We start from the raw sequence: 27,487 nt of genomic DNA, 5'->3' as shown, positions 1-27,487 counted from the left end.
GGCCCGTTAAACCCCATGTTTCTTTTAAGCTTTTTTACGTTCTCCCCACACTGTAATACTCTGCCACCTCATAGCCACTGAGCATCTTACAAGCTACTGAACTGCAAACTTCGCCATGTCACTGATAACCCTAGGATAAATTTAGGTGGATTCCTTAGGTGATTGCCTCACTTAGAGGCACCCACCAGTCATACCGGCGGGTGCCTCTGTGGAGGCATTGACTTGGTGTTGCTGGACACAACTCTTCAGTGCTTGGTGGGCTCAACGAAAGCTTGGCAGCTTTTGCTTATTGTTTGCGAGGAATGGTAATAAGTTTTTTTTTTCCATCAAGCCAGGCCAAGCTGACACAACAATCTAAAAAACTAGTCTCAATGAAATAAAATTTTCGCAGCCATAACTTGATCGTCGCCCTTTGCTGGCACGCTCGAGAATATCAAAATCGCAAACCAACCAACCATTCCCTGCTGGCAGCGAAGTCAACGCACTTCATAAATAACTTTTTATTTTCCCAAGCAAATAAATAACAGAAATCCACTTTTAGTCTGACTACGATTCATCCCCTCGGCCTTTTGCAAATAGCAGACGGTAGTCTGTGGCATCAAATAAACGCGACGGCTGGATATTTTGTGACGCCTTTGTTGCTGCTTTTTGGCGGCATGCACGACGCAAACTCCTGACGAAGTTCGTTCCAGAAGGAGGAGAGGTGCGGCAGCTTGGTGTCGCACCTCTTCTCGGCAACTTCCAGCAACGTCTCCAGCAGAAAACCTGCATTCTTTTGGATTAGTGGCACCTGTTGTGGAGGAAGGAAGCATGTTTCGTGAGGAAACCTAGGCAGCAGCTGCACATCACAGTAAAGAATTGATGCTTATGAGGTTGAACATGGCCAAATACTAGCTCTTATTCTCTAATATACCTGGCATTTGTGTGGCGAGGTAAGGGCACAACACATGCTCTAAAAAAAAAAAAAGAAAGAACCAGGGCCATGTAAATTCGATTTAGATGCTCAATTATGGTGGAAATTGCACAACCTCAGAAAAATAGACATTCCAAGTTTACAAGCGGGCAACTTGAAAAACAAACAAACAAACAAAAAAAACTGATATCGCAATTTTGCATGTTTCCCCTGATCATGAATTCCTTTCATGATGTAAATGTTAAAGGGCCTCTAAACCACTCTGAGCCGAGTGAGCGGTTTCTATGTCACCTTTGCTGCCCTCTTAACTGGCACTCGTTCCTTATTGCTCCATCACTCTTTTCTTTACACCAACACCTACATATCACGATTTCGCCCTTTTCAGCTACACAACACTACTGCTGCCATACACGCAGTGCAAGACTTGCTATGCTAAACGAGTTGATTGTGCATGGCACAGGAAAATCAGGTGTGTGACTGGCATGGCAAAAGCAGATGTACAGGAAGTGGTGTCCCTTATATTGTCGCATTGAAGTGGTGGCAAAGAAATAGACAGCGCCAATACTGAGTCACAGAAACAGCTAGACAATGTACCTACACCTGTTAATTTATAAACCAACCGACATCTTTTACCATGGCAATGTCACCTGCACGATACTGTTGACATCACAATGTGTGACGAAGGGACTAGAAAACCCTACAGAAGAGCACGCGACTGGTTTTTTGGAATTATCGGAGATGGTTTGGGGACCTTTAAGTATGAAGAATTGTTTCATATTGGCCTGAGTGGGGCCTTGCAAGGTCAGTCTCGTTAGCATGCTGAAACCAAAGACATTCTCACGTCCGACTTGAAGCTCTTGTTCGCAAGAGAGGCATCCACGTGACGCAGATGTGCTCGAAAAGTTGTTGCCAGAGATTCCAGAATGAGAACTCGCGTGACCGGCGTGTGCAACTTGAGCAGATCATCGAGAAGATTCAAGAAGGTCTTGCTGAAGGATACCGTGTTGGATGACAGGGACACCCAGCACTCGTCTGCAAAGGATGTCAGATGCACATTTCATTCCCAATGCACGCTGGCAAGCAGGATGTGGGATTGTAAGAGCTGTCATGCCGGTACGATACACTGCCTCTCGTAAAAACAGCCAGTGACGATTTTCAGAGACATGTCCAATGGTGTGTTTTAGCACACAGCATGAACATAATTAGGAAATTTTAGGAAATTCGCAGGTGCTAGTTGGAATCGGTTGGTGCAGGACAGGGGTAATTGGAGATCGCAGGGAGAGAGAGGCCTTCGTCCTGCAGTGGACATAAAACAGGCTGATGATATGATGAACGTAATTGTGTAGGGTAGACGTATACTGGAAGGCTCATTTGTAACCAGCAGGCCGACAGTGACATTTAGTGACACTGTTCGCAGCCATATTGGATTAGAAACATTTTCCCCTTTGAACAACAAAAGAAGCAAAGATACCTTCATAATGATTGTGTTGGTACCACCGTGTTGACATCTGTAAACGCTAACAGAGTATTCCTGTTCTACACTGTGCTAAACCTCTGAAGTGCTTCAACGAACACTATCTCAAGAAGTATTGTTGTTTCATATACTCAAATGCCACTAATGGTCCTGAAAAAAAAAAATTTTAACATATATATAGAAAGAGCAATAAATCAGTAAATTCTTTTTGCTTAAAATACAACTTCAAAGCCAATTACAGAAAATTACTTTTGCTCAAAAGAATTATTCTTACTCGATGCCCGGTAAAGAGTACCTGTAAGGTACTTTTACAGAAATAAATGTGAAAAATTGGGCGACGATATGTGTACTAGGAATAATGCCTAGCCAATGAGACCTACCGTACACATATGCAGAAATATTTGAGATTCCAAGGTTGTTCATGTCGTCAAGCAGCTTCTGCAACCCTGCCCTGCGAAGACAAACATGCAGCACAAGGAAATCTCATTAGCTCCAACAGAACACTCGTCGCTTTACCTATTGCAGCTCTCTCACTCAGAGTGCCATTATGTAATGTCACTCGAGTTTCACACAAGCAGCATTTATACACTAAGGAATTGTTCTTGTTTCTTTTTCTTTTCTTTCTCTTTTCTTTGGTTGTGAAAAGGGGTTGGTGGAGGATGTGTTCTTGCCATTTGCATGATACTAGCAGAGGAGCTTGTGGTTCCACTACCCCATCGATACCGAAAGGATGTTGGCAGTTGTATAGTAGTCCTTAGTGGGTACTTTACTAATGGTACTATGATAACTATGGCTACTGCGCTAATCTAACAATGGTAAGCAGCATGGTTTTGTATCATGAGAAACCAGTTAGCCATTGAGAGCAGAAAGCAGGTAGGTGAGGTTGATGAAGCACCCATCTCCCAGACCCCCCCCCCCCCCCCGAAAGTCCACAAGGTACATCATGCATGACGCTTGCCGAGTTGTGATACTGGCTCACTTCACAGGGGGCTTGTAAGATACATAATGCAGTAGAAGCTATATTTGTAGCTATGTAAGTGTGTTGTACGTATAGGCAGATATAGTGTATTCTGTCAAGTACTTTAAATCGATGCAGTTAACCCATTTTCTTCTAGGCATAAAGAAGGGCTCACTTGTTGTAGAGGTTCTGTGGCCGCCACCGATCCTCCGCAGCTCTCAGTTTGATGGCTTCTAGTGCCTTGTCCCTTGAATCCGTTATAATTCGCTCGACGTCGTTCTTAAGAAGCTTCTCCAGGAAGAACGACAAGTCCAGGCCTATCTCCCACAGCTGGTGAAAGGTAACAGAAAATTACTCAGATGGTACAATGCCTACTCACATTTGAAATCACTAAGGTACACTAGTAAATTGAATTCACTGTTTTAGACAATTCAACCGGCCTATAAAAGCTGCCTGCACACGCACACACGAGAGAATATTCACTTTCCACACTGGGCCATCACCCACATGTCTACTTGGTGACACACATGCCATGCAAGAACCTGAGAGAGATGTCGCTCTTAACTACGCAGTGAGAACGCCAACCAAAACTACCTTCAGTGATACCACTCGGACAGATCTGCTACACTGTCAAACCAAATAGCCCGGAGCAATAGCACTGTCAACAATGGACTCGTACACTTGGGCAAAAGCCTTGATTGAGTGGTATACTAACAGCAAGGCTGGTGCGTACTGGCACGATCAAAACTGCAATGCGCGGGTCCACATATACAGTAGGCTTCCGTTAATTTGACTCCAGTTAATGATCCCTACCAAAGGCCCTGGCCGGTTCCCATGCATTTCTATGGGCATAAACCTTCAAATTTTTTTTTTTAATCCTAGATTTGGCCTTGACCAGTCAGAATGCACGTGACTGACCCCTATGCTGACCCCAACAGCAACATCTTTTACTAGAAGTGTGTCTCGGCAGAGCTTATGGAACGGTGAATGCGTTGAACACACGTCATCTGCCGTCGAAAAAGGCCTATTTTTGACATGCCGTAAAAAGCTTTTCAAGTAATAACGGTAGCTAACCAATATCCGATTATGGTATTTATCCGATTCTAATGTGAGCTGTCCTTCCCCCGGAAAATTGGACCGGAAACTGCGTTCGCATGCTTTGCCGCATAACATTGTTGTATTGCACTGAAACAGACTTTAGAAAACCGGCCGCCACTTTGCAACAGGAAGGTAACAGACCAGTGCCCATTTTTCTTGCTAAAGGATAGGCCACATGTGATATTTCTACTTTGCTTAGGAGCTTTAATGTGGGGCCTGTTAGAATTGGGCAAATAGTGACAAATGAATCAGCGGCGTGTTCTGGAATTTCTTTTGCATGTTGTTTAATTCGACCCGCCGGAAAACTCGAACAATTTCGTATGTCCTGTCAGGGTCAAATTAATGACTATGTTCTTTCCGTTCAGCATATGGTACGTGTTTTCAACCAGCAATGCTATTTGAACAATGATTTACAATGCTTCCAGAGAACATAAGTCAGGCATCGAAGTCAAATTCGTCAAGGTGCAGCAGACAAAGCATTGCACAGCTTGCTTTTTTGATGGCTTTGTCACTGTCTTTTAGAACAAGCAAAGAAAATGAAAATTTGCTCCAAGCAGAACAATGCACACTGGACTTCAGCGCTGTGTCACCTGCTATGGCAGATAGCCATTGCGACTGGTAGAAGTGATAAAAGCCACAAAGCAACATGTAGTTTTCCAACACACCCGTTCGCATTGGGTACGGACAGCCAGGATGCACTCAGTCGCCACTGAGAGGGAGACTTGCGTGGTGAACACGTGGTTTGAGAAGAGCTTGACAAAGTTTTGAAGTTGGTCCTTGGCCCACACAACAAAAGCTGCAGGTGAAAATAAAAGTCAATAAAAGTTCTCATTAAACAATAAGTAAAGTATAACGCTCTTCGCAACAAACAACTGGAATGACATATTTTGCAATATTTCATGACAATAAAGGATCCTTGATCACAAAACAAGGCCATCTTTTGCTACCACTTGTATGAAACAAAACAAAACACAAAGAATAAAGCCATGGACATACTTAAAACAAAAGTGGTCACAGTAGGCACAGATAGCCACAATAGTCTACAGGACAAAATTTCCAAATTACTGGAAGCCGAATCAGTCTTTCAATGAAAGACGATGTCTTCGTGAGCAAGTTGGGGGTGAGAATGGCGTGTATGAACCATAGACTTTATTCTGAGGTCTGTAGCGACTGTCAAAAACACTAGCTGTCACAAAAGAAGAATCTAAGAATGCTCCACTTATCAGTGGACCAATGATACCACCAGTACCACTATTAGCACCGGTAACACACAATGGTACCATTGCTGCCGATACTATAGGTACCAATGGCACCACCAGTGGTATCGCATGATGGTATGGCACTGAAGTACCACAGGGAGTACTGGTACCAGATTTATCTTTGGGACTGTTGCACATTTTCAGACTGCACTATCTCAAGGAACAGCCCACAAAAGAAAGGCTAGAAACATACGCGATATGGAAAAGTGGGGGTAACTCACCAAGAAAGACATTGATGTGACGCAAAAATTGAGGTGAATTAAGAAGATTTCAATCTGTAGTATGAAGTAGTGGTAATCTATGCAGTGATCCACTGAATTATAAGTGCCACGCCTTAAAATAGCATTAATTCACATTTGTCAAGGAACCCATGTCATCTGGAGTTCTGGAGATAAGGAGTCGGAAGGAGCGATACAAGGGGAGTAGAAAGTCAGTTAACATAGTGTTATCATTCCATTTTTGTTAAGAAGAGCTGCACACTCTGTTCTGAGTGGGCAAGGGTGTTGCGATGCAAAAGCCATTTGCCCGAGTTCCACAGATTTCGTTGTTTTCTTTGAAGTGTATCACACAACTGCCTAAGTACTTCAATATAAAATGCTGGCTGACTGTCTGACCTTGGGGTACAAATTTAGAAAGAACAAGGTCTCTCACATAAAAAATTTCCCAACGGAGAGAAGAACTTCCTGCAGACACACATTGTTCTTTCATGTCTGCCATCGTAAAACCAACGCAGATCGTGACCGAGACTCTAATCAAAGCAACGCAGTGAGCAGACATATCTTTACATACTTAGTAAACTTGGTCAACTGATGGGGACAATAGTTAAGCATGTGTGCGTAGCCACAGGTGTCTGAATTAACTACCCTTCCGCCTCTGTAAAAAAATAGTTCTCATTAATTTTGGGTCTCCCCTTGTATAGTGCACATCTAGGACTCACAAGAAGCGCAGCTGTTGTTGCTGCTGAATGCCTGACTGAACTCTCGTCCTGTCTCGACCATGATGCTGAAGAAGAGCTCGCACAGCTTCTTGATGTATGGCGAAGTGGCGCCTTCCATCTTCTGCTGTCGCATTGAGTATTTCAAGATGGCACTGCGGTGTTTCAGGAACAGGTCGCAAGCCTTTGGGAGCAAAAGTGCAGAAGAGCAAAAGCACAGGTGTGGTCAAACTGCAGGGTCACAAAAGTAACGAACAAAAGCTCAGATTTTAGCGGGTAAGGCTACCTGCCAGTACAGTGACTCGTGAGAGTTCTTCACTTTACCACAAAAGCAGGCAAGAAGTATGGCCAGCATGATGTAAGGATTTATTTTGCTCTACTTCATTTCTTTATCACCATCCACCATACACGACTGGCCGATCATGGTGATAATGTAGGCCGAGTGTCTCTCAGTACGCTGGCAATGAGCGAAAAGCAATAGCATAGGAAGAGGATCATTATATTAACCCGGCTTAGGTTACCTTTCATGATTTGAACTAATAGCTGCAGCTTTGTTATTTATCTGTGTTAAGCTGTACTCCACTAAAGAAGCGATAGGGAAAGACATTATATATCTGCCTCCCATTTGAAAGCAAATATCAGCATACAAAGGAAACTTGAGCTATGACATCGAATTTCGCAGCTTAAAAAAAAAAGCCTTTCGTTCTGAGGAAAAAATGTACCGTATAACGGCTACTAAAGCTGAAGTCAAATGAAAAAAAAAAAAATGAGCTTTCCAAACTACAGGCACATGTCCAAGTGAGCTTAAAAAAGTTTTGCATCACAGCTTCTACTGCAAGTCAGTTATCCGCGAAGCCAACAGAAGTTAAACATAACTTAGTGGTGCATAAATGAAAACATACTGCTTCTGTCAGCTACCAATGATCATGAGATGGCATTTAAGAATTTGTAATTAATTAAACATTTTAAAATAAATTCTGGGGTTTTAAGTACCAAAACCACAATACAATAATGCAGCACGCTGCAGTGGGGGGGTGGGGGAGGCGCTCCAGATTAATTCGGACCACCTGGAGTTTTTTAACATGCACGTAAATGTAAGTACATTTCTCCTGCACAGAAATGCAGCCACCTTGGCTGGGATCGATCCCATGACCTCGAGCTTAGTAGTGCAGCGCCATAACTACTAAACTACTGTGGCACGCATGCGTAACGAATGGTTAAAACAATACTACTGTGCCTGACCTGTGATGACTTCCCTAGCTTTATGAGCAAGCTGACAGCACGGCGTGCTGCCCGTGGTCCACCCTGAAGAGAACGGCCTGGCGAGACGTGCAGCTCGTTGGTCAACACGTCAACCAAGTGTTTGACACGGTAGTCGATGCGTGGCCTGGAATATAAGCAACAGCACTGATTCCAACATTTCGAAAGTGCACAATTTAGGCAGTGCATTAGTTCGGAGTCCAATAGCTAGCAAAATGATTTAGTTTCCATCGAATGTAGAATAATATAGAATACTTTCTTTTAATGCTGAAGACAAACAAGGGATCGTTTTGTACGTACTTTGCTAAACTACTTTATTCAAGGTTTGAAAGAGTTGTCAATGTCAGTGTGACTTGCAGAAACAGCTTTCTTGGAAAGCAAGCCACAACACACAAAAATTCTGTCAAATTGAGCTAGAAGTGAGAAAAGATGGCTCTCGGTAATCTATTTCAAATGAGAGAAAAAGAAGAATGCATAAACATCAACATACAATGCACCTTTTTCAAGCCACCTTGCTCATACAATGTACTAGAACTGGCTGTGCCCACTAATTTCATAACCGGCTTGGGCTTTGGCTACACGCACCACCTGTGTGTGCAAACCGTACACAGCAAGGGAAAAAAGAAGAAAAAAAAACTATTTTGATCTTGTACATGTGCAGTGCTGCCAACTATTTTTTCTTAGCATGTAAGCCACTTGCATCAGCCATTTCCAAAACTGTCTCACAATCGGTATTCTTTATTTAGTTTTTGCACCAGGTTCCTCAAAAAAAAAAAAAAAAAAAACTGATTTAACTGAATATAAAAGAAATGCAATCAGTGCATTAGGTAAAATTGACACGGATGCATCAAAACACCTGAAACAAAGGATGTCACTTAGTGACTTTAGAGATGGGAAAGGGCAAGCTCAGTTGCCGGATGCAAAATCTTACATTTAGGGTAGAGCAGAGCTCACTGCATTTAATAATAAAGCCCCCAATTCGAGTGCGGAATGAGGTGCCAGCTCACTTCATCTCTTCCAGCGGCTTGGCATTCGGGTACAGGGCAAAGTGCTCCTCGGTCTTCAGCACCAGGTTGACGGCCCCCTCGAAATCTCTCTCGGCCACGCACACGTCAAGGTCCTCAGGAAGTTCGGACAGCCATTCGGGTAGGACAGATCCACTCTCGCACTCATACAGTTCCTCAGCCTCCTCTTCGTCAAAAGCTGCACAAGTCAACACAAGTTCTGCACCGCACAGAACAAGCAGTGCTGCACAGTCTAGCACTACACCACACTAAGGAGGTAACTACACACAGAAAAAATGTGGGAAAAGCTGCAGTATCCCTGCCAGACGTGTAGTATCACTTTGATGATCACATAACCTCATACCTGTTTATCTTTTGCCCACATGTGCTGTTGAACACATATTGATAACACGAATAACAGTTCGTCGAAATAAATATATCCCAAAGGTTGGGCTACATACTCTCCCACATAGCATCACATGCCTTGCTATGTAATTTCTATATGACATTAACATCTACATGTTCTGTTTCATACATGTAGGTGTTACGTGAAACATCTACATGTTTCACCTAACAATTGCAGATGGTTGAAAGCAATCTCCACACTCCTATCAGGTTGAAGTTAGGCGTTGCATGTAGCTGGCCAATCTCTGACATTTACGCGCTTTGGTCTCAGTCTTGCCCAAGCCCAAGCCCAAGAAATAGGTGAAATGGATGGCTCAAGCAGGCTTTTGCAATAGGTCAGGTACAGACTTTCATATCAGCATAAGTTTGTATAGAGGTAGCCACATGCTCAACATATATGCTGAACAACGATCACAAACTGACCAGGCAGTGGCATGCTTCCTACACAATATTTTGAATAGCCAATCATTGTTGTTCGAAATTCTCAGCACTTTTTGTCAAAACGTTGCTTCAGACAAAATGCGGGAAGCTCGCAGTGCTGGCAAAGCATATCCTCTCCAGAATGTTCCTTTTAGCTTACACTTTGTCTCATCAACTTTATGCAGGACATCTGTCAGCCAATCAGTAGAGAGACCCGGCCACGTGTTCCAAAGAGGGCTGGGCCATCGTGCAATAGTAATGCATATGTGCAGCTTCCATTCAGTCGATGTTGCATGGAGGGCAATCAGAGATTAACAATGGAGAAGCTCTTCTTTTAGTTTCTTTTTCTTTTTTTAAATGGCTGGTTGACATGTTCTCTAGCTTTCACTGCACTGTGCGGTGGAAGTGAGACAGAGTGTAGTCTTGCTAATATAAATAAGAATTGCATGACAGGTTGTCTTTCTGAGATCAAAGCAGAAGATCGTAATGCTGGCCACAAGCACAGGTCAATTACATCCCCATGACAGCTATCAGAGTAAAACTTACGGTTGTTGTCAATGCTCAGCAGGCTGCCCTTTGGGTCAAGCAAAGCCGATTCCCTCTTGAGCGAAACGGCTGCCATCTTGGCCTGTTTCGTCTGCTCAATTGCTTCCATCCAGACTCTCTGTAGTCCAAAACACACATACACATAAAGAGCTCGCAAATTTCATTCAGACATTTTCATTAAACGATGAGCTTCAGCTTGAGCATTAAACAGTTTTATGATACATGTAAGGACCAGGACGCAAGCTCTGACATTATTTACCTTTTCAGCAGCAGTTTCACATTGAAATTGCCGTGCATGTGGAAATGTCAATATCCTGAAGCAGTTCTTTGTTTCTGAAAAGTAAATAAGCGCACTTAGCGGTCACAGTTTGGGCACAAGTTTCATCAGCATAAATATAATCACTTCATGTATAAACAGGAACAAGTGTTTTCTTTGAGATGTGGCTTTTATACCGGTGTTTACACCACACACTAGAGTCTAAGCAATGAGGATGCACACTGGCAAGGCACATTTAGCACTTTAGAGGATCATAATAACTCCAATTCAATCTTTGCCATGTCCACTTATTGATTAGTACAATGTGTACTTCTGCATACAACATTTGCAAGCCTCGAAAGAAAAGGGATAGGAAGGATACAGAAAAAAAAGTATGGTATAATCATAAAGTCACATGCTGCAATCCATTAAATCTAATTGCTCAAATGTGGACATGCAACCTAAAAAGGAACAACTTACTCTGGTCCTCTTTCACATTGACTACTGCAAGATTGTCCAGCTCATAAAGCATTTGGAACCGGTACTGGACTGTGCCCCTCCTGGGAGAAGAAAGAGCAAAAGGACAGCAGGGTTACATGTGTGACATTTCGAATGGCTGCGAGTGAAAAAAGATTAGCACTGAAAGAGAGACAATGTTCATGACTAAATTATGGCTGTAGGCAGAGTAATACAAAATAATTTGTTGCTGCATGGGCAGGCTGGTTGAAACTTTGGAGAGGCAGATGAACACAAATTGCAGATGGGTCAGTACAGATGTTGCACTCACAACGAATTTTCAACAATCACTGAAAGAAAGAAAAAAAAATATTAAAAAAAGACACTTCATTTTCAAACAGACATACAGAGATATGTTGCAGAAGTGTTCCAGTGAATGTAATAAAATCAGCAGCAAGAGTAGCATCCATGCTGTCCCATGTTCTGCACTTAAAGCTTTGTGCTTGTCTATTATATGCTATGATGGATTCTCCAGGCAAAACAATCACAGAGAGTGTAAAGCAACACAACAAAAAGTTTTAATAGATGAGCTAGGGAATAAAAAAATAATCATAAAAAAATAAAAAGAAGAAAACAGGAAAGGGGAAAAGCAAGGAATCAAAATATGTATAATGATATGTTTTCCTTCGCTGTTCTTTCTTCGAACTTTTCTTTCACGTCTTTCTTTCACTCGTACTTCATATTTCATTTCAAGCAGTAATGCCTCAATTGCCAGTCACTACCCTCGTTGGTCATGACTTCTCTTTTTCCTATCTTTTCACTGTTTCTTTCCTTCTTTTCTTTACTGAGCAAGCAATTTGACCTGCACACTGTAGGTCATGGGCGCTTGAACAGGTGACCAACAGGGGCGCCTAAACTCCCTGCAATGCACCATGCTTCTCCGGCACCTTCACCAGCTCACTCTCGATGCATGCTAGCTAGTCACAAAGTTGCCAAGTTTTTCAAATGAAGACATGCAAGAATTTCTCCCAAGAAATGAAGGAATATGAAAGTAGCATGCAGCACCTCCAATTTAGCCAATGCACATAGCAACATTCTTTCATTGTTGCCAATTTTGTCTGTTAATTCTACAGGGGGACCAGGCACTGCGAGACAAATCTGTGCCAACTTAAGCAGGCCCAAAGGGACCACTGCCCCTTGTCTCCCCTGTCTGCTAGTCTACGCTTTAGACTAAGGACGGGTACCTTGCGTTTCCAACGATGAACATCAGAAGGGAGCCTTTATGGCCCAGCTAATCATAAACAGAAGACAGCCATGCCTGCATATTCATTCTATATTAGGTCCACTACAGGATGAAGGCATCTCCCAATGATTTCCAATTGCCCCTGTTGTCTGTAAGCTGGCTCCGTCATATGCCTGCAGATTAACTAATCTCATCACACCGCCTAATCCTCTGCCGTCACTCGATTGCACTTACTTTCCCTTGGCACTCATTCTGTTGCTATTATGGATCATTGCTTATTTGCGCTACGCGTTATATTGTCTGTGCAATTCAATTTTTTTCCTCTTCATTTCAGCCAGAATATCGGCTACACTGGTTTGGTTCCCTAATTCATACTGTTGTCTTACTGTTTCTTAACACCATGTCTATAATTTTTCATTAAGGATAGACTTGCATAAACTTTTTTACTTCATATTCCTTGTATGTCATAAATTACAATCCAAACCCTAAATAATTTACTATAACACTAGTTTCTGCGAGCCCGTCTTGGTTTCGGTGCCAAAGAAGCGGTTGCATCATGACATCATAATACAGTAGGCTCGCTCTCTTCCTGCATTCACTGTGGCTGCCACACGAGAGCACAGCAAAAAACACGAGTGGCACTCTTGCTTTTATTTTTACGAGCAACATCATCATAATTAGCTTTACCGATACAGAATGTCAGCAAATTTACCTCCGTGTCATGACATCATGACACTGCCAATGACATCTGCCATGGTAGCCCAGTGGCTATGGTGTTCCGCTGCTAAGCTCTAGGTCGCAGGTTTAATTTTGGCCACAGCGGACACATTTCGATGGGGGTGAAGTGCAACAATGCTCGTGTACGTACATTTCATCATCATCATCATCATCATCATCATTACCACCACCACCACCATCAAGCAATATATTTTAAGTCCATGCAGGACGACGGCCTCCCTCCGATCTCCAATTACCCCTGTGCTGTGCCAACTGATTCTAGCATGTGCCTGCAAATTTCTTAATTTCAGCACTCCACCTAGTCTTTTGTCGTCATTGACTGCGTTTCCCTTCTCTTGGCACCCATTCTGTAACCCCAAGTTCCTGCCCCATGTGTTAGCGTCGGTAGAATGCATTGATTGTACGCCTTTCGTTTTAGTGATAATGGTAAGCTTCCAGTAAGGATCTGAGTATGTGTACCATATGCGCTCCAACTGAATTTTATTCTTCTGTAAATTTCCTTCTCACGATCAGGGTCCCCTGTGAGTAATTGTCCTAGGTAAATGTATTCCTTCGCATACCCTAGAGGCTGACTGGCGATCCTGAACTCTTGTTCCCTTGCCAGGCTATTTATCATTATATTTTTCTGCACATTAATCTTCAACCACACTCTTACACACTCTCTATTAAGGCCCTCAATCATTTGTTGTAACTCGTCCCCAGTGTTGCTGAATAGGGCAATGTCATCTGTAAACCAATGGTTGCTGAGATATTCGCCGCTAATCCTTACCCCTAAACCATCCAAATTTAATAGTTTGAACACTTCTTCCAAGCACGCAGTGAATAACATTGGAGAGATTGCGTCTTCTTGTCTGACCCCTTTCTTTATAGGTATCTTCCTACTTTTCTTGTGGAGAATTAGGGTAGCTGCGGAATCTTTGTAGGTATTTTCCAAAACATTTATGTAAGCCTCCTTTACTCCTTGATTATGTAGTGCCTCTATGACTGCTGGTATCTCTACTGAATCAAATGCCTTTTCGTAATCTATGAAATCCATGTAGAGAGGTTGATCGTAATCTGCAGATTTATCGATTATCTCATTGATTAGTACATGGATGTGATCCACTGTACAGTATGAAGTCAAGGGTTGCCTTAATTCTATTCGAAATTATCTTGGTGAATATGTTATACAATACTGGAAGTAAGCTAATGGGCCTAGATTTTTCAATTCTTTAACGTCTCCCTTTTTGTGGCTTAGTATAATGTTTAGGTGGCACGTTATAGAACCACAGGTGGTGAAAACTAATCCGAAGTCCCCCAATACAGCGTGCCTTATAAACATATTGTGGTTATGGCATGAAAAACCCGAAAACTTAATCAACATTATTGTCAACTATGCTAAGCCTGGTATACCAAACCAACTTTAGTATGAAATTAAAGTATCATAATTGCACAAATATAATGCAAGTTTCTCTTAGAACTTGCTAGCCTCATGAAGTGTTATATTCGGGTTTGTGACACGTATAATCGCATTCTTTTTTCTTTGCTTTCTTTGGGGGCAACGAAAGTCTTCCCTCGCATTATATTTATTTATTTATTTATTTAAAGATACCTTACAGGCCTCAAAGTGAGGCATTGAGTAAGGGGTGCAGTACATAGAAAATACATAGAATACAAGACATCTATAAACCGTATCTGTCTACAACCTACAACTGCAAGTACAACTGAGATGAAAAAAGAATTATCTAGTTCACGATTCACTAGGGAAAAGAAACATAAAAAACATAATATAATAACAAGGAATAAATCACACAGGTTGTTTTCATTGAAGTCGTGTAATTAATAAGATCAGAGTGTTAAACAGTAATAATAAAAAACAATGACAGAAAAGTTACAGATGCGACATTCCAACGAAACGGTAAACATAGCGACACAACGGTAATTATGCAACAATAAGCTGTAAAAGATAGTGCAAGTATAGAAAGCATTGTGCGACAAACGTAAAACTTCACTTTTCTTTAGTCATGCATTCACTCAAGGCATCACGGAATGAATTGTAGTTGGACTGGCTTGCAATGCTGTCCGGGAGCGAATTCCATATTCTGATAGCACGAGGAAGAGCAGAGTAATGGAATGCTTTTGTAGACCCGTAAAGGCGGGCATAGCTGAAATGATTATGAAGCCTATGTGACGTGGAGTAGGGTCGTTTCAAGCATGCAGGTGTTCGAGTGGAGTGAGGAATTTGTGGAACAGTGATAAAAGGGCAATGTCTCGGCGAGTGTTCAAGAATTGTAATTAAAGCTTAAGTTTTATTTGTGTAACACTAGACTGGTAGCTGTAATCGTTTATGATGAAGCGGCTTGCTCTGTTCTGGATCCGTTCTAGCGTTTCAATTAGGTATTTCTGGTGGGGGGCCAAATGGGAGATTCATACTCGAGCTTCGGACGAACGAGAGTTAGGTAAGCTAGCTTGCGAACATTTGAAGGAACATTTCTTAAGTTGCGTCGCAAGTACCCCAACGATTGGGATGCATTAGCTGAAACGGACGTGATATGCTCTGTCCAAGAAAGATTCGATGTGAATAGAACCCCTAGATACTTAATTACATTGTGTAGCTGTTGTAACAGTGTAATTGTTAATATGGTAGGGATACTGTGAGGTCGCCGACTTCCGGGTAAAAGACATGGCCATGTCCTTTACGTCCAGCTACGATATCTTGCGAGTGTTTCCCAACATTCATACTTTGCTAAGTCTTGTCCTTTTAAGTACAAGAAGCGTGTGATAGACTTCTTCCAACTTCGAAAATACATGTCAATACTCCTTTAGAAATGGACTTAGTTATTTCTCAATCAAAACAGAGGCACATAATGACACCATGACCAAAAGAATGTGTAGACGACCTTCACCTATGAGGCAGCCAGTCAGCAAGCAGCAGCCCATCCGAGAGCAGCACCACGTAAATCTTGCACTCGGAGCCATCCGCTTTCACCTCCATCATCTCACCAGCACGGACAATGTGCCTGTCCTTCACATCAAGGAGCCGCTGAACAGAGAGTGACAAAAGGGAGCAAGAGCTGTAACAGGTATTTTCAAGCTCACCAAGGTTTTCTTTAGTTGCATTACATGTTATCTGTTACGAGTGCTACGTACAGTGCAACCTTCGACCTTTTCCAGAAGTGTTGAGAGGCTACGTCGTGGGTCCTCCTCTTTCTTCTCAGAAGTGGACACGTTATTTGTGGACCCTACGAAATGAACAGTGTTAAAATGGATCACGAAACACTTATACATGCACACTGGGTTTATTCATTTGTACGGCCAGTACTCACGCGGCTAACATTCTTTCAGAATCGACCCAATTGCGGTGTGTGTGTGTGCGTGTGATCACTGAGTACGTGTCACTTTTCAATTAACCTCACTGATGCCAATTGGAGTCACGGGGCATGTGCCACTCTTCATTGACAAATTGAAAATTGAGGCAGAACCCATCTCACGATGACTGTCAATGGTAATGCGTTATCATTGAATAAATATAGCAACACAATGTATTGCGATTGTCGAAACAAGTTATGTATGAGGCATGTACTATAGCAGGACTCCTCTTTTGCGCTTCCCTAAGAACACTCAGTGCCATCTAGTGCCGCTGCCGCAAACCCTGCACATGGCCTACAAAATGCATGACACGCACTGCTTCGTGCAGACGCTGAGAAATGCGTCATGTGGCAATCGGGCTCTTTTCCCGCGCTTCTTTCTGGACACGCTGCACTACCTGGTGGCATTGCCGAGAAGCCTGCGTGTGGACTCCGAGACGAGAAGCATGGTGCACCGGTACCTATGAACGCTGAGAATTGTTTGCTTGCTTGCCGCACACTCAGTGGCACATACTCGGAGACCCAAGTTGGCGAGAGGTTCATTGAAAAGCGGCACCTACCTGGTGCATTTGTGGTGCAGCCTGCAAATGCGTCGGGTTCTTTCCCTTAAGGAACCCTTGTGAGGCGGGTTCGATTTCGATTAGCATCAAAGAAATTTAAGAAATATTTTTCATCACTGCAGAGCAGCACATTCTGAGTGGCACATATGTAGTAATCCAAGTTGGTAACTTGGTTAAGAGCACACAACTACTGGCACAAATCCAGTACTCCAAACAAGTTGGCATCAAGGAGTTTCTTCAAACAGCAGTACCTACTCAGTCCCGCATCTACAGTGACCCATGTCTGCATGAGAGAGATTCGTTTAAGAGCAGCACGTATGTACATATTGCCACACACTCGATGACCCAAGTTGGTCCAAGGGTTGGTTTCGAATCCCGTTCCCTCAGCACAGTAGCCCAACGCGCTTCCCTATTCTACCACGAACCACCCAGTACCCAGGTAGGCGGGAAAACGGTTAGATACAAACATAGATAGATATATAGATGGGCCCCAGAAAATGCGTGAAGTATCCTAAGAATGCTAATGCATGAAAAACCATTTACAATTTCTGCAGTGCTGGGTGGGATGAAACCTGTATCATATTCAGAGAGTATTGTCTGGATATGTATTCCCATGTGTGCCACACACAAACTTTGCGGTGGTGCTGCTAGAGGAGCCCGGATGCACACATGGGCAAATAAAATATATTACGTAGTGCAGGGCATCACCGTCGGAACTTCTGAATGAACATTGTATGTTCAGCATGCTGCTTTTAAAGATAAATCAAAGAGAAAATAATGTGATCTGTATTAGTAAGTTACACCTGAACAACACCAAAAAAAAGGCCACTCATTTATCATAAGAAGTGGCTTGGCTAGCCAGAAAAGATGAAACAAAAAGCAGGCGGCACTGCTTTCTTGAAGTTCCTGCATGTCATGGACTTTGATGGCATTAGCTCAGGCCTAGCTAATTATTTATTGGTAAAGCTTCAATATGTTGTACACTAAAAGTTTCAAAAACTTTCTCAGCCAGAACGGCCCAGATATCAAGATGTAGCATGAAATCCACAATGTCCCATTTAGGTGCCAGTGGTGGCATTTCGGCTAGAAATTTAAGAAACTAAGCTTTGACCAAGCATTTTTTCCTTCCAATAATGAACATTTTACCACGAAATTAACGAAAGCATAGTTTGTAAAGAATACATTGTCAGTCTAAAAAAAACTGATTTACTATTTCTCTTCAGTGTCCATGCATTTAAGTTTTATGCACCAAAGAGAAAAGACAGAGTGCATTAGTGTACTGCCGCACGTTAGGCAAGCAGCAATATTGTTCATAAACATAAACAGACATGCTTTCAAAGAATTACGACACCACCTTTGCTGTCTGTGATGGAGATTTCTTGCAAAGACTGCATGACGTTCTGCTGCTCAGTAAGCATGTGGCTGAGCTGGTACATTTCACTCTCCAGATCTGGACGCATGGAGTTATTCGTCAAAGAAGATAGCAGTGTGAGCTCAATGGTGCGGGCTCAATGAACTTTCTGAACATGCACGAAGGAAAGGACTGTGAAGCAATTTCATATGTCTTAGCAATGTACATGAGCATCAATCAAGTTCATTAATATCATGAACATTAAGAGGGACAGCCAATGAGTCAACGAGTGGTAGAAAACATTATTTTCTTGCCATAAAGTGTATCATGGTTCACAGCAGGAGACAAACACCACACTGCATGTAAGCAGAACAGGTTCTTCACTATAGCTGATACTGTCAAAACGTTTGGTGCATCTGTAAGGAAAACTGTCTGTAGACTATGTGGTGCTGTTAACACGCTAGCAGATGTGTCATAAGAAACACGCATAGGGGAGAAAAAGTAATGAAAAGGATACAGGAGATCTCCTTCGCAGTCTCGATGAACTGCATGTAGTTCTTGTAGACATTTTTCTTCAACAAGTTGTTGGTTTCGTCAGCGAGGTTTGCAATCTGTTGCCTCTCGTTCAGTATGGCATCTATCCTGACGGAGCTCTCAACTAAATTCTTCACATCTGGAAGGATACCGAAAAGAATTACAAAGAAAAAAAAAACAATGGGTCATTCACCCAAAAATAAGGTGGCACAGAGGCCACCTTAGAAGGCACTGGCAGGCGCGCTTCGTGCAATATTTGCTACAACGTGACAATAGGCGAGCAGCACACCAATACCACATCTACCCACACACAGATATTGATGGTCGCAAACTTTGAGGAAGCGAAAGCAACGCCCTAGTTTCGACACAAAGTGAGCGACAACGCCACGCTCTGACCTTTACAGAAGGCATCTGCGTGAAAGCTGCGGACAGCGTTTACTGTATTGAGACGATACGTAAACGACAGTGCCGAACGTCCGCTGACACTTTGTAATTTCATCCTCGCAATACTTTGCGTTGCGGAACAGAGAGCAGCAGAACACACCCCCAAAACAGCCAACTTCTCGATCACTACAAAACAAACCGTCTTTTTGTTCAGTGGTCAGCATGACAATTAAGTTAATCAATTAATACAAGTGTGCCTTGAAGTGTGCAATAAAACGTACAATTTGTTGGACTAAAACCCGGCGACGTAAACTTGTCGCCGACTGCTACGTATTCCGCCATTCTTAAAACGATGGCAAGTGAAGTATAGACAGTTTAGTAACTAGATTATTCCACAAAATCATAAAAAATGAGCAAGTAAACTCGAACATAAAATATTAAACAATTATTTTTGTATTATATGTGCGTTCTAACACGTCTTTTTAAGCACATAATGCAATAGTCTCAAGGAGGGAAACTGCGGTTTACTTTCTGCTACCTGTTGTTTCGCTTGCGCGCCTGTGCTCGGTCACTTCATCAGCTGTGTTGACTTTCTGTGATGCTTCTCGTTGTTTTCACTGGTGTGATCGTTTATCGTGATTGCAACTGGTACGATGGGCGGTCTATGACCAACTAGAAGTTGTAGGATGGAGAAATAAGATTTGACTCGGCACACCGCCTGAGTGGACGAAGGGCTCCAAAGGTCTTTCGCGCGCACGTAGGTGTTTTTCGATTGCGTTGACCATTGTGTCCCGCAAGTTGGAAGTGGTCGATGCTTGACGTGACCACTGCGTGTTTGCAGATGCGCGATGGGCAATCAACTTGCGGGCATCGCCCCGTCGCAGATCTACCCTGTAGAACACTACCTGACCGAGTTACCGGACTTCACTTTCGAGAAAAAGTGAGCACCTTGTGTACACCTGCTCGTGGCTGTTCGAGCTGTCACGATTCTCGGGCACGAGATCTTTTGTTGTGTTATCGCGAAGCAGATTTGCGCGCCACACCGTATATCTAGGGTTCGGCCCTTTCGCTTAAAACCCGAGCGGAAACGGAAGCACCGAGTTAGACGCGCCGAAAAAAAATAATTAAAAACGCCAATACAAGCCCGCCGAACTGTTGAGAGATTGGTTCGAACCATAACACAGTCTGTGTTTCAGTACATTTGGCTGGGGAGGAAGAAGGAAAAAAAACGTTGTTCTATAGCATGGACGCGCGCACTGTACATTTGGCGCTTAATCAATTGGTTTTAATTTCTACGAGTATAGCATATACAAGTCCTACATTTATGCTCATTACATTCTTAAAATAGTTGCAGTCAAGCCGCAAGATTAGGCGAAATTATTGATCTCAACTTCTAGTGGTTTAAATAACACACATTCATTAACGCTGCCCATGTGTTTAGTAAAAATATGATGCAAGAGTTCAGCACACTCCAATTCCCGTAATCATGTTGCTACATGCCAACACGTGTCATGACTTTATAGGACACTTACTAAGCTGCATGTCGGGTATCTATGACAATGGCATATGCTTTGTGAGAAAAGCATCTCAGCCCTACTATACCTGCTGCATTATTTACGTTTACTGCACACTGTAGGTCAATGAACGAAAGGTGCTGCATTATTTCACCTTAACTGAACATACCACAGAGACTTGAGCAAGTTGTTAAAATTTCATGTAAACTATTGCCAACAAAAGAAACGGTATGCCTGCAATTGAAAATCAAAAGTTAATGGAAAACACTGGTTAGCTCCCACACAAGTACGACTGCCACAAAACAGCAAATATCATCTCTTCAAATACATAGAAAGCACATTCAATTAAAAAAGAAATAGATGCCAGAAACACTTAATCCTATACTCTGTTTCATACATCGCAGGCAATGCTATGGTATGTAAAAAATAGTACACCGGATATGAAAGTTAGTTATGTTTGTATGTGCCATGTAATTCAATGTAAAATTAAGCTTAATACTTTTATGTTGTGAAATATGATGTATTTATTACGTAAGAGGTGTCATAGATCTGAACCGATTTACCACCAAATAATTGGAGGGAAGCGTTTCTTCACCCAGCAGCCACAGCGCATCAGCTGTGTTCACAACCAATATATAGTACGTCACCTATACTGGAATCACAAATGTGCAGAAGTAACAGGCGTTTTGATGTTAACTTGCATCCACCAGTTGTAGTAGCGATAACTTCGTAGAAAACATGGTAGCTAAAAAAAAAAAAATGCTCTGCAAACGGTTTGTAGTAAGATCTCTATGGCCACACTTCTTGCGAGGCTTGCGCAGCATTGTCGACTATGTTTAAACGGAGTATAGGTTCACACTTCACCACATTATTGGTAAAGTTGCTGTGGGTTAGTACAGGCCGTGTGCGGAATGTAAAATTACTGCCGTCCTTGTGATTGTATTCTGACACATTCTTGCAGTTTGGGTAGCACAAGATTCTTCAAAGTCGCCCGTGTGAAAAGCAAGTAAGTGCCAGTACACATGCTCTGCATAACTCTATGGGCTGCGCACCCACACTACTAACTCATTATACAAAATCACAATATTATTTTTTCAGAGAGGGTCTCGCCATTGTGAAGGTCTTTGCAATTCATGACCCTTCGCTGCCACTCGCTCCTCACAAGGAGACGCTTGAAAGTGAGTTTCTTGCACTCTTGTGGATAGTCTGGTGTACTATATCAACACGCATGTGTACTGCAGATTGACATTCATTCTCATGCTTTTGTCTTTTCTAGGGATACGGCGAGTTTTGTCAGATGTTCCAAATGCACTCCCTTTTCAAAAAGTTGTTGTAAGTGCCAGCCACTAAACAGCAATTTCTGCTGCTAGTTCTAGGCGTTGCGAGTAATTTTGTGTGATGGTAGTGTTGTGATGAATGTGAAGTAATTATGTAATCTTCCACAAATGTACAAGTCAGCTTGAGACAACATAACTATAACTTTCTGACATAGATTATCGATTAGCAGTTGCATCTTCTTAAGTCAGTGCGTTTTGACCGACTGTTTTTGTTGAAATTGTATTGGTAGCTATTGCAAATGCTTATGTAACTAATGGGACAGGTGTACTCTGATGCACTGTTGGCTGTCCAATATCACTTGTTTCTGCTAAGGCTCTTCTGCTGACATTCCCCATTCTGTGTGCCTCGTTTTCTAGGAAACGGACAAGGCTGGCTTACTGGTTCGTCAGTTTATCAAAGATAACCTCTATGATCGCATCAGCACGCGGCCATTCCTGAATTCCATTGAGAAGCGTTGGATTGCATTCCAACTTCTTCATGCTCTTGCTGAAGCTCACAAACGTGGGGTAAGCAGATTGGCTTTATGATTTTGTTGTGCTGACTTGTTGAGACAAATCTTGTACCTTGATCACTGCATGCTGTTATAAATGTGTCTGTTTCTCAGATATGCCACGGGGACATAAAGCTAGAAAACATCATGGTAACTGGCTGGTATTGGGTCCTTCTGACAGACTTTGCCAGCTTCAAGCCTACATACCTGCCGGAAGTAAGAATACTGTTTTTCTTTGTCTTAAAAAATTAATGATTATGTGTGCACCCACCCACCCACCACAGTTCTTCCAGCTAAACGAAGTAAACGTCATGAAACACTGTGTGGGGATTTCACACATCAGGCACCAGAAATTCCTGTATAGTTCTCTGGTTGCTGCTAGTGTAGAGGTCACTGCCTGTATTTTCTTTGGCTGCGCAAATCTACATCATATTCACATGCCAATGAATGTAATTAATTTGCATTTTGTCAACCTTACTGTGCTTGATGCACTGATTATTCTTGCAAAAGGACAGAATGGTGGGCAAGTACATAAAGAAAGGTGCATAACCTTACATTTGATCTCGAGAGATTTCACCATCGTCCCAATTTGTGAAAGGGAAGAACTCGTCCACACAACCGTAGCACGAAGATACAAAAGGAAACGGATACAGGTTTCTCAGCAAGAAAGCTTGCCTGTTGTGTACTTTGCGTGTGACTGCTCTAAACAGACTAATGAAAGTTGTCAAACTAGCACTTCCGAGTGGGTGGTTCCTGTTAATGAAAAGCCAGTATTAAGTGGTAAACACATGTGTCAAAACCATTTGATTCGTCAGATGACATGTCAGAGAGATAGATGGCTGCTTGGGAAGTTGAACGGATGTTTTGCTGTTGCGACTGATTGCACAGGGTAAAAATAAAAGGATCTTTTCAAAGTGCTCTATTTTTGTATGAGAATGCTGGCAGCACTTCCAAGTGCTTTAGTCTCTGAATGCTAAAACTTGTGATGATTTAATTGCGCTTGCCCTACCTTTAGGACAATCCAGCAGATTTTTCATACTTCTTTGACACATCTCGGAGAAGGACATGCAACATTGCACCTGAGCGCTTTGTAAAGACCCTCAACCCTGACTCGAGCCATTACTTGCCCGAGGAAGGCATCGGTACTGGCGAACTGACTCCAGCCATGGACATCTTCTCACTCGGGTATGACTCTTTCTGATGGCATCATGGCAGAGGCACCCATATCCCACCCCACCTATAGTGTGTTTATGGTTAATTATACCCATTTTTTATTACATCTTAGGTTGCTGACTATTGATGTGTGTTCTCAGCATGGTTAGAAATTATTTGATACCATTTTCATGTTGATTAGTCATCTGCAAGTCACCTAACCAACCGTTTCTTTTTTTTTCTGTAAGTGGTCACAAGATAGGCAGATCCCAGATATGCCAACCATATCTGAAGTCAGCTACGAAAACCTTGTCTTTGAAAATGTTCATGTACTTAAATATAGGTGCACGTTAAAGAACCCTAGATGGTCTAAATAATCCGAAGTCACCCATTAATTATGTCATCTTGTAGCCTGTGAGTTCTTCGGGGTCATCTCGTAGCTTGATCTTGATTTTATTCTTTGAGCTGCTTGCTATGGAATCCCTCATAGTTTGCTGTGCATCTTTGCAGTATAAAACTCAATCAATTTCCACAGTGCATTTTGTCAACTTTTTTTCTTCAACAAACAAGAAAGGTGAAATATGCTGCTGTGTACATGGACAGTGCTGCACAGAAGCTTTGTTCAAAACATGGCATTATGAAGGAACTAAATTTGCTCGAGGTGAGACATGCTGTGTGGAATAGGAAGGTGTACTGTGATGGTAGAACACATACATGTCGAGAGTGAGTTGTAAGTTGCAGGGTGTATTCCATATACTTCGCTGGATATGTGCTCACACAAATGTGCTGCTCCATTCTCGGTGGCATCTGCACAATCTTCACCGTGTTGTTTAGACTGAGAGTCTTTTTCACTGGCCTTTTCTGTTTTGAAAATGCTCGTGTTGGGTCTGCATGTTGAGTAACCTTTATAAGCCTTCCAAATCTTTTGCTGTTTGTAGATAATTGAGTCATGAAAACCGAAGAGTTGCATTAACGTATATGGAGCTTAAGACAAATTTATTACACAGCAGTGCTCTTGTTGATGCTGCACATTCTACGCTATTTTTTGCCATTTTCACTCTCCTCTGGCCACTTCATAAATAAAAATTTTTTGTAACAGCATCAATTTGCTGTAAAAGTATCGCAGTTCTGTCTCCACATTCCATTTTTGTGTCTGTGCATTCTTTTTTTGTGAAGGTGCCATGTGAATTTCCCACCTTTCTGTTACAGTTGCGTCCTAACTGAGCTGTTCACTGAGGGACATCCTCCCTTCTACTTCTCCCAGCTGCTTTCATATCGAAGCGGGGAGTACAGCCCAGCAAAAATACTGGAGAAGATTGATGACGTCGATCTTCGGGCAAGTGTACTTTTTCATCGCTTTTTGTTTTCATTTAAACGAAGCCTCCTTTGATACGTCACATGATACTTGACACCACTGTGCGTCATTGGAATAACTCTTATGCCTTGCTTCAGAATAATCTCGCACTGAAGTGGAGCGGAAGCTGCACAAGGCGTGCTTCATTGCAGACGACACTCTGATGTCTATGGGCATGTGGTGTAGGTCCACATCCCTAAAGCAGGATAATCACATCGAAAATAATGCATTCACATTATCACGCTTATAATTGGCAGATGCCAGCTGTAGCTTCCACTCCGGTGCTGTATTATATACTTGCAGGTACATTCACACCGAAAGCTTTGAGATTCATCATCACATCCTACAAATGCGGCAGACAGCTGGCCGCTGGGCTGTATGACGAATTATTAAATATAAGCACCTTCTTCACTGCAATGCACGTCCCCTCCTACCTGGTTGTAACGTATACACATTAACCTGCATGCAGAAATTTGTTTGTCCTGCTTTTGTGGCTCAGTCACAATAATTAATTTTCCCTTTAGCAGCGGTGACTCTTCACTAAGCCATGTGAAAAAGAAAATAAATAAATAAAGATGTGCTTTGGAACTTGCCCACTGGTCAGCTTCCTAAGCCATGCGTAATTTATCTAAATCCAAAAATTCAGTGTAACGCCTGCTATAGACGGACTACGCTGACAGGTCAAATGTGATGTTGAGCCATGCAGCAAATATAATCGAAACATCAATTGTGCATGAGTAACAGTCATTTGTTATATTTGTGCCAAGAACAGATGATTTATGTAAACAAGACATTGCATTTGATTAGTAGCGAGCACAAAGTAGTAACGGCTGCTTTGTGTGATGTACCCAATAACAGGCACTGTGTTCAACAAGCATGAAGATCTTTAGTCGATACCTTCATAGGTATACTTTGTGGCAGCTATGACACCTATTTGTGGCACCTATGAAAATCTAAGCACCAACTTGCCCAAGAAGAAGTCCTTTTGGATTAGTCGATACAGTAGTGATGCACCGAGTTTCCTCCTTGTTCGAGAACAACTGTGGTAGCCATGTGAGAGTTGGCCTGCGATAGGTGCACATTTAGATTTGTGTGTCGTTAGCTTTGCTTATTACGACTCGCAGATACCAATTGTTGCCCACGAACGTGCCCCCTTCAATGTCTTTCTTCCTATTCACACGACAGGAGATGATCCAGCACATGCTGCAGAAGGATCCGACCTTGCGGCTATCAGCCGAGCAGTACTTGGACCAGCAGAGGGACCGAGTGTTTCCGCAGTATTTCTACACATTCCTAGGGGACTACATCAAGGAGTTTGCCACGCTTGCCCTGTCACCAGATGAGAAAGTTGCCAGGTGCATGAGGCTTTCTTACGGTGCATTCGACTGGTCACTTTTGACCGCTCTAGTGGTGTGCCTTACATTTGGCTGGCCAAAATGTAGCGCTCAGAAAAAGCTTTATCCATTCAGAGCACCGCTCTCCTGCTGGGAGCGTTCGGTGACACTTTCGCCTTAGAGCTGGGAGGGAGATCAAAATCCAACAGGGTGCCAGTCATGTGGCTCCTCTTATTGCTCAGGGAGCAGCTGAATGTTCAACTCGGGGCAAGCTTTTCCTGACTGCAGACTCAAGAAGGGTTCACTTCGCTGCAAACTTAGTCGTAGTGCAGTGGGAGTCAGTCAATCGTACAATTATACCTACGGTTTAACGAGGTGTCACTGTGTTTATGTATGTGTCAAAATTACGAGGTGGTACAATCTAGTATATCATGATATGTTAACCCGTCATCGGCAGTTGAGGGTTTAAGAAACCCAATAGTATATAGGCATTTTGTTTATTGTGCCGTCATTAAAAGTGTAATGTAAGGCACGCGAACTAAATGTGTACAGTGTGGCAAAACAAGCCGCCAGTTCTGGTAGCTTGTGAGCCAACCAGAACGAGGTGTTGTTTCAGCCCATGACCGTGCGCTGGTCATATATGTTGCTTGGATATATGCATTTATCAGTGTATTGTTTTGTTTAATGAGGATTACATTGCACAAAGGATGGGGATTATTGCACTGTGCAGGCTCCGGGTAGACATCCATGCCATCCTGTACTCGCTCGTGCTGCCAAAAGGGGGACAGTCCAGCGGAACTTCGGTCGGCTGCGAGGGTGACCACGTTCCACCATCCACCTTGTCGCCGCTCCCGGCTGGATCCGACGGTCTCTGCATTGTGGTGGCCGTTCTCACTTCTTGCCTACGTAGCCTCAAGCACTGCTCAGCAAAGCTCCAGGCACTCGAGCTCATCCGTGAGCTCTGCCCAAGACTGAGCAGTGACATAATCCTTGACCGGCTGCTTCCGTACATGGTAGGGTGTTCGACCTCTCGCACAACAAATAGACGATTGGGTGTGCAATGTGCGGTCTAAGAGTTCCTAGGATCACCTTCCAGGTTATAACATTACCGAGAAAAATTTGTGTCAGGCCTACCCTCATGGGCTTCATCACATATTAATTAGGG

General features: G+C 42.7%; 2 protein-coding genes and 1 non-coding gene across 4 annotated transcripts in view; 2 read left to right on the top strand and 1 right to left on the bottom strand.

The window, feature by feature from the left end:
• Positions 1-485: 485 nt before the first annotated feature.
• On the bottom strand, positions 486-19,506 carry Exo84 (exocyst complex component Exo84). Of its 2 annotated transcripts, none has more exons than XM_050195889.2 (16): positions 19,422-19,506; positions 18,740-18,895; positions 18,226-18,321; positions 16,094-16,185; positions 15,850-15,986; positions 11,008-11,087; positions 10,531-10,604; positions 10,272-10,389; positions 8,904-9,099; positions 7,879-8,023; positions 6,640-6,820; positions 5,109-5,239; positions 3,521-3,675; positions 2,768-2,838; positions 1,755-1,945; positions 486-790 (listed from the first exon to the last, which is right to left on the bottom strand). In XM_050195889.2, exons 1-16 carry the CDS (start codon positions 19,480-19,482, stop codon positions 599-601), a joined length of 2,076 nt encoding a protein of 691 aa, XP_050051846.1. In that variant the 5' UTR covers positions 19,483-19,506; the 3' UTR covers positions 486-598. The 2 variants fall into 2 exon arrangements, with proteins under 2 accessions (XP_050051846.1, XP_054919582.1); XM_055063607.1 differs by lacking the exon at positions 19,422-19,506 and adding an exon at positions 19,153-19,270.
• On the top strand, positions 12,924-13,052 carry LOC126520975 (small nucleolar RNA SNORA5). The gene has a single exon (XR_007597166.1). It is a non-coding gene; the product is annotated as a small nucleolar RNA SNORA5 (small nucleolar RNA).
• Positions 19,507-19,681: 175 nt separating the features above from the next.
• Vps15 (vacuolar protein sorting 15) overlaps positions 19,682-27,487 on the top strand; it is a 34,811-nt gene continuing 27,005 nt past the window's right edge. The window contains exons 1-11 of the mRNA XM_050195898.3: positions 19,682-19,897; positions 19,982-20,080; positions 21,616-21,660; positions 21,753-21,832; positions 21,931-21,986; positions 22,349-22,498; positions 22,597-22,698; positions 23,498-23,667; positions 24,844-24,970; positions 26,174-26,343; positions 27,053-27,335. Coding sequence (XP_050051855.1) covers positions 19,989-20,080; positions 21,616-21,660; positions 21,753-21,832; positions 21,931-21,986; positions 22,349-22,498; positions 22,597-22,698; positions 23,498-23,667; positions 24,844-24,970; positions 26,174-26,343; positions 27,053-27,335 — 1,275 coding nt within the window. The 5' untranslated portion in view covers positions 19,682-19,897; positions 19,982-19,988. The remainder of the gene's footprint in view (positions 19,898-19,981; positions 20,081-21,615; positions 21,661-21,752; positions 21,833-21,930; positions 21,987-22,348; positions 22,499-22,596; positions 22,699-23,497; positions 23,668-24,843; positions 24,971-26,173; positions 26,344-27,052; positions 27,336-27,487) is intronic.

Source organism: Dermacentor andersoni, chromosome 3 (genome assembly GCF_023375885.2).
Source record: "Dermacentor andersoni chromosome 3, qqDerAnde1_hic_scaffold, whole genome shotgun sequence".
NCBI classification, from domain to species: domain Eukaryota; kingdom Metazoa; phylum Arthropoda; class Arachnida; order Ixodida; family Ixodidae; genus Dermacentor; species Dermacentor andersoni.
The sequence above is the reverse complement of the archived record's forward strand: the minus strand, read 5'-3'. Positions and strand labels throughout refer to the sequence as shown.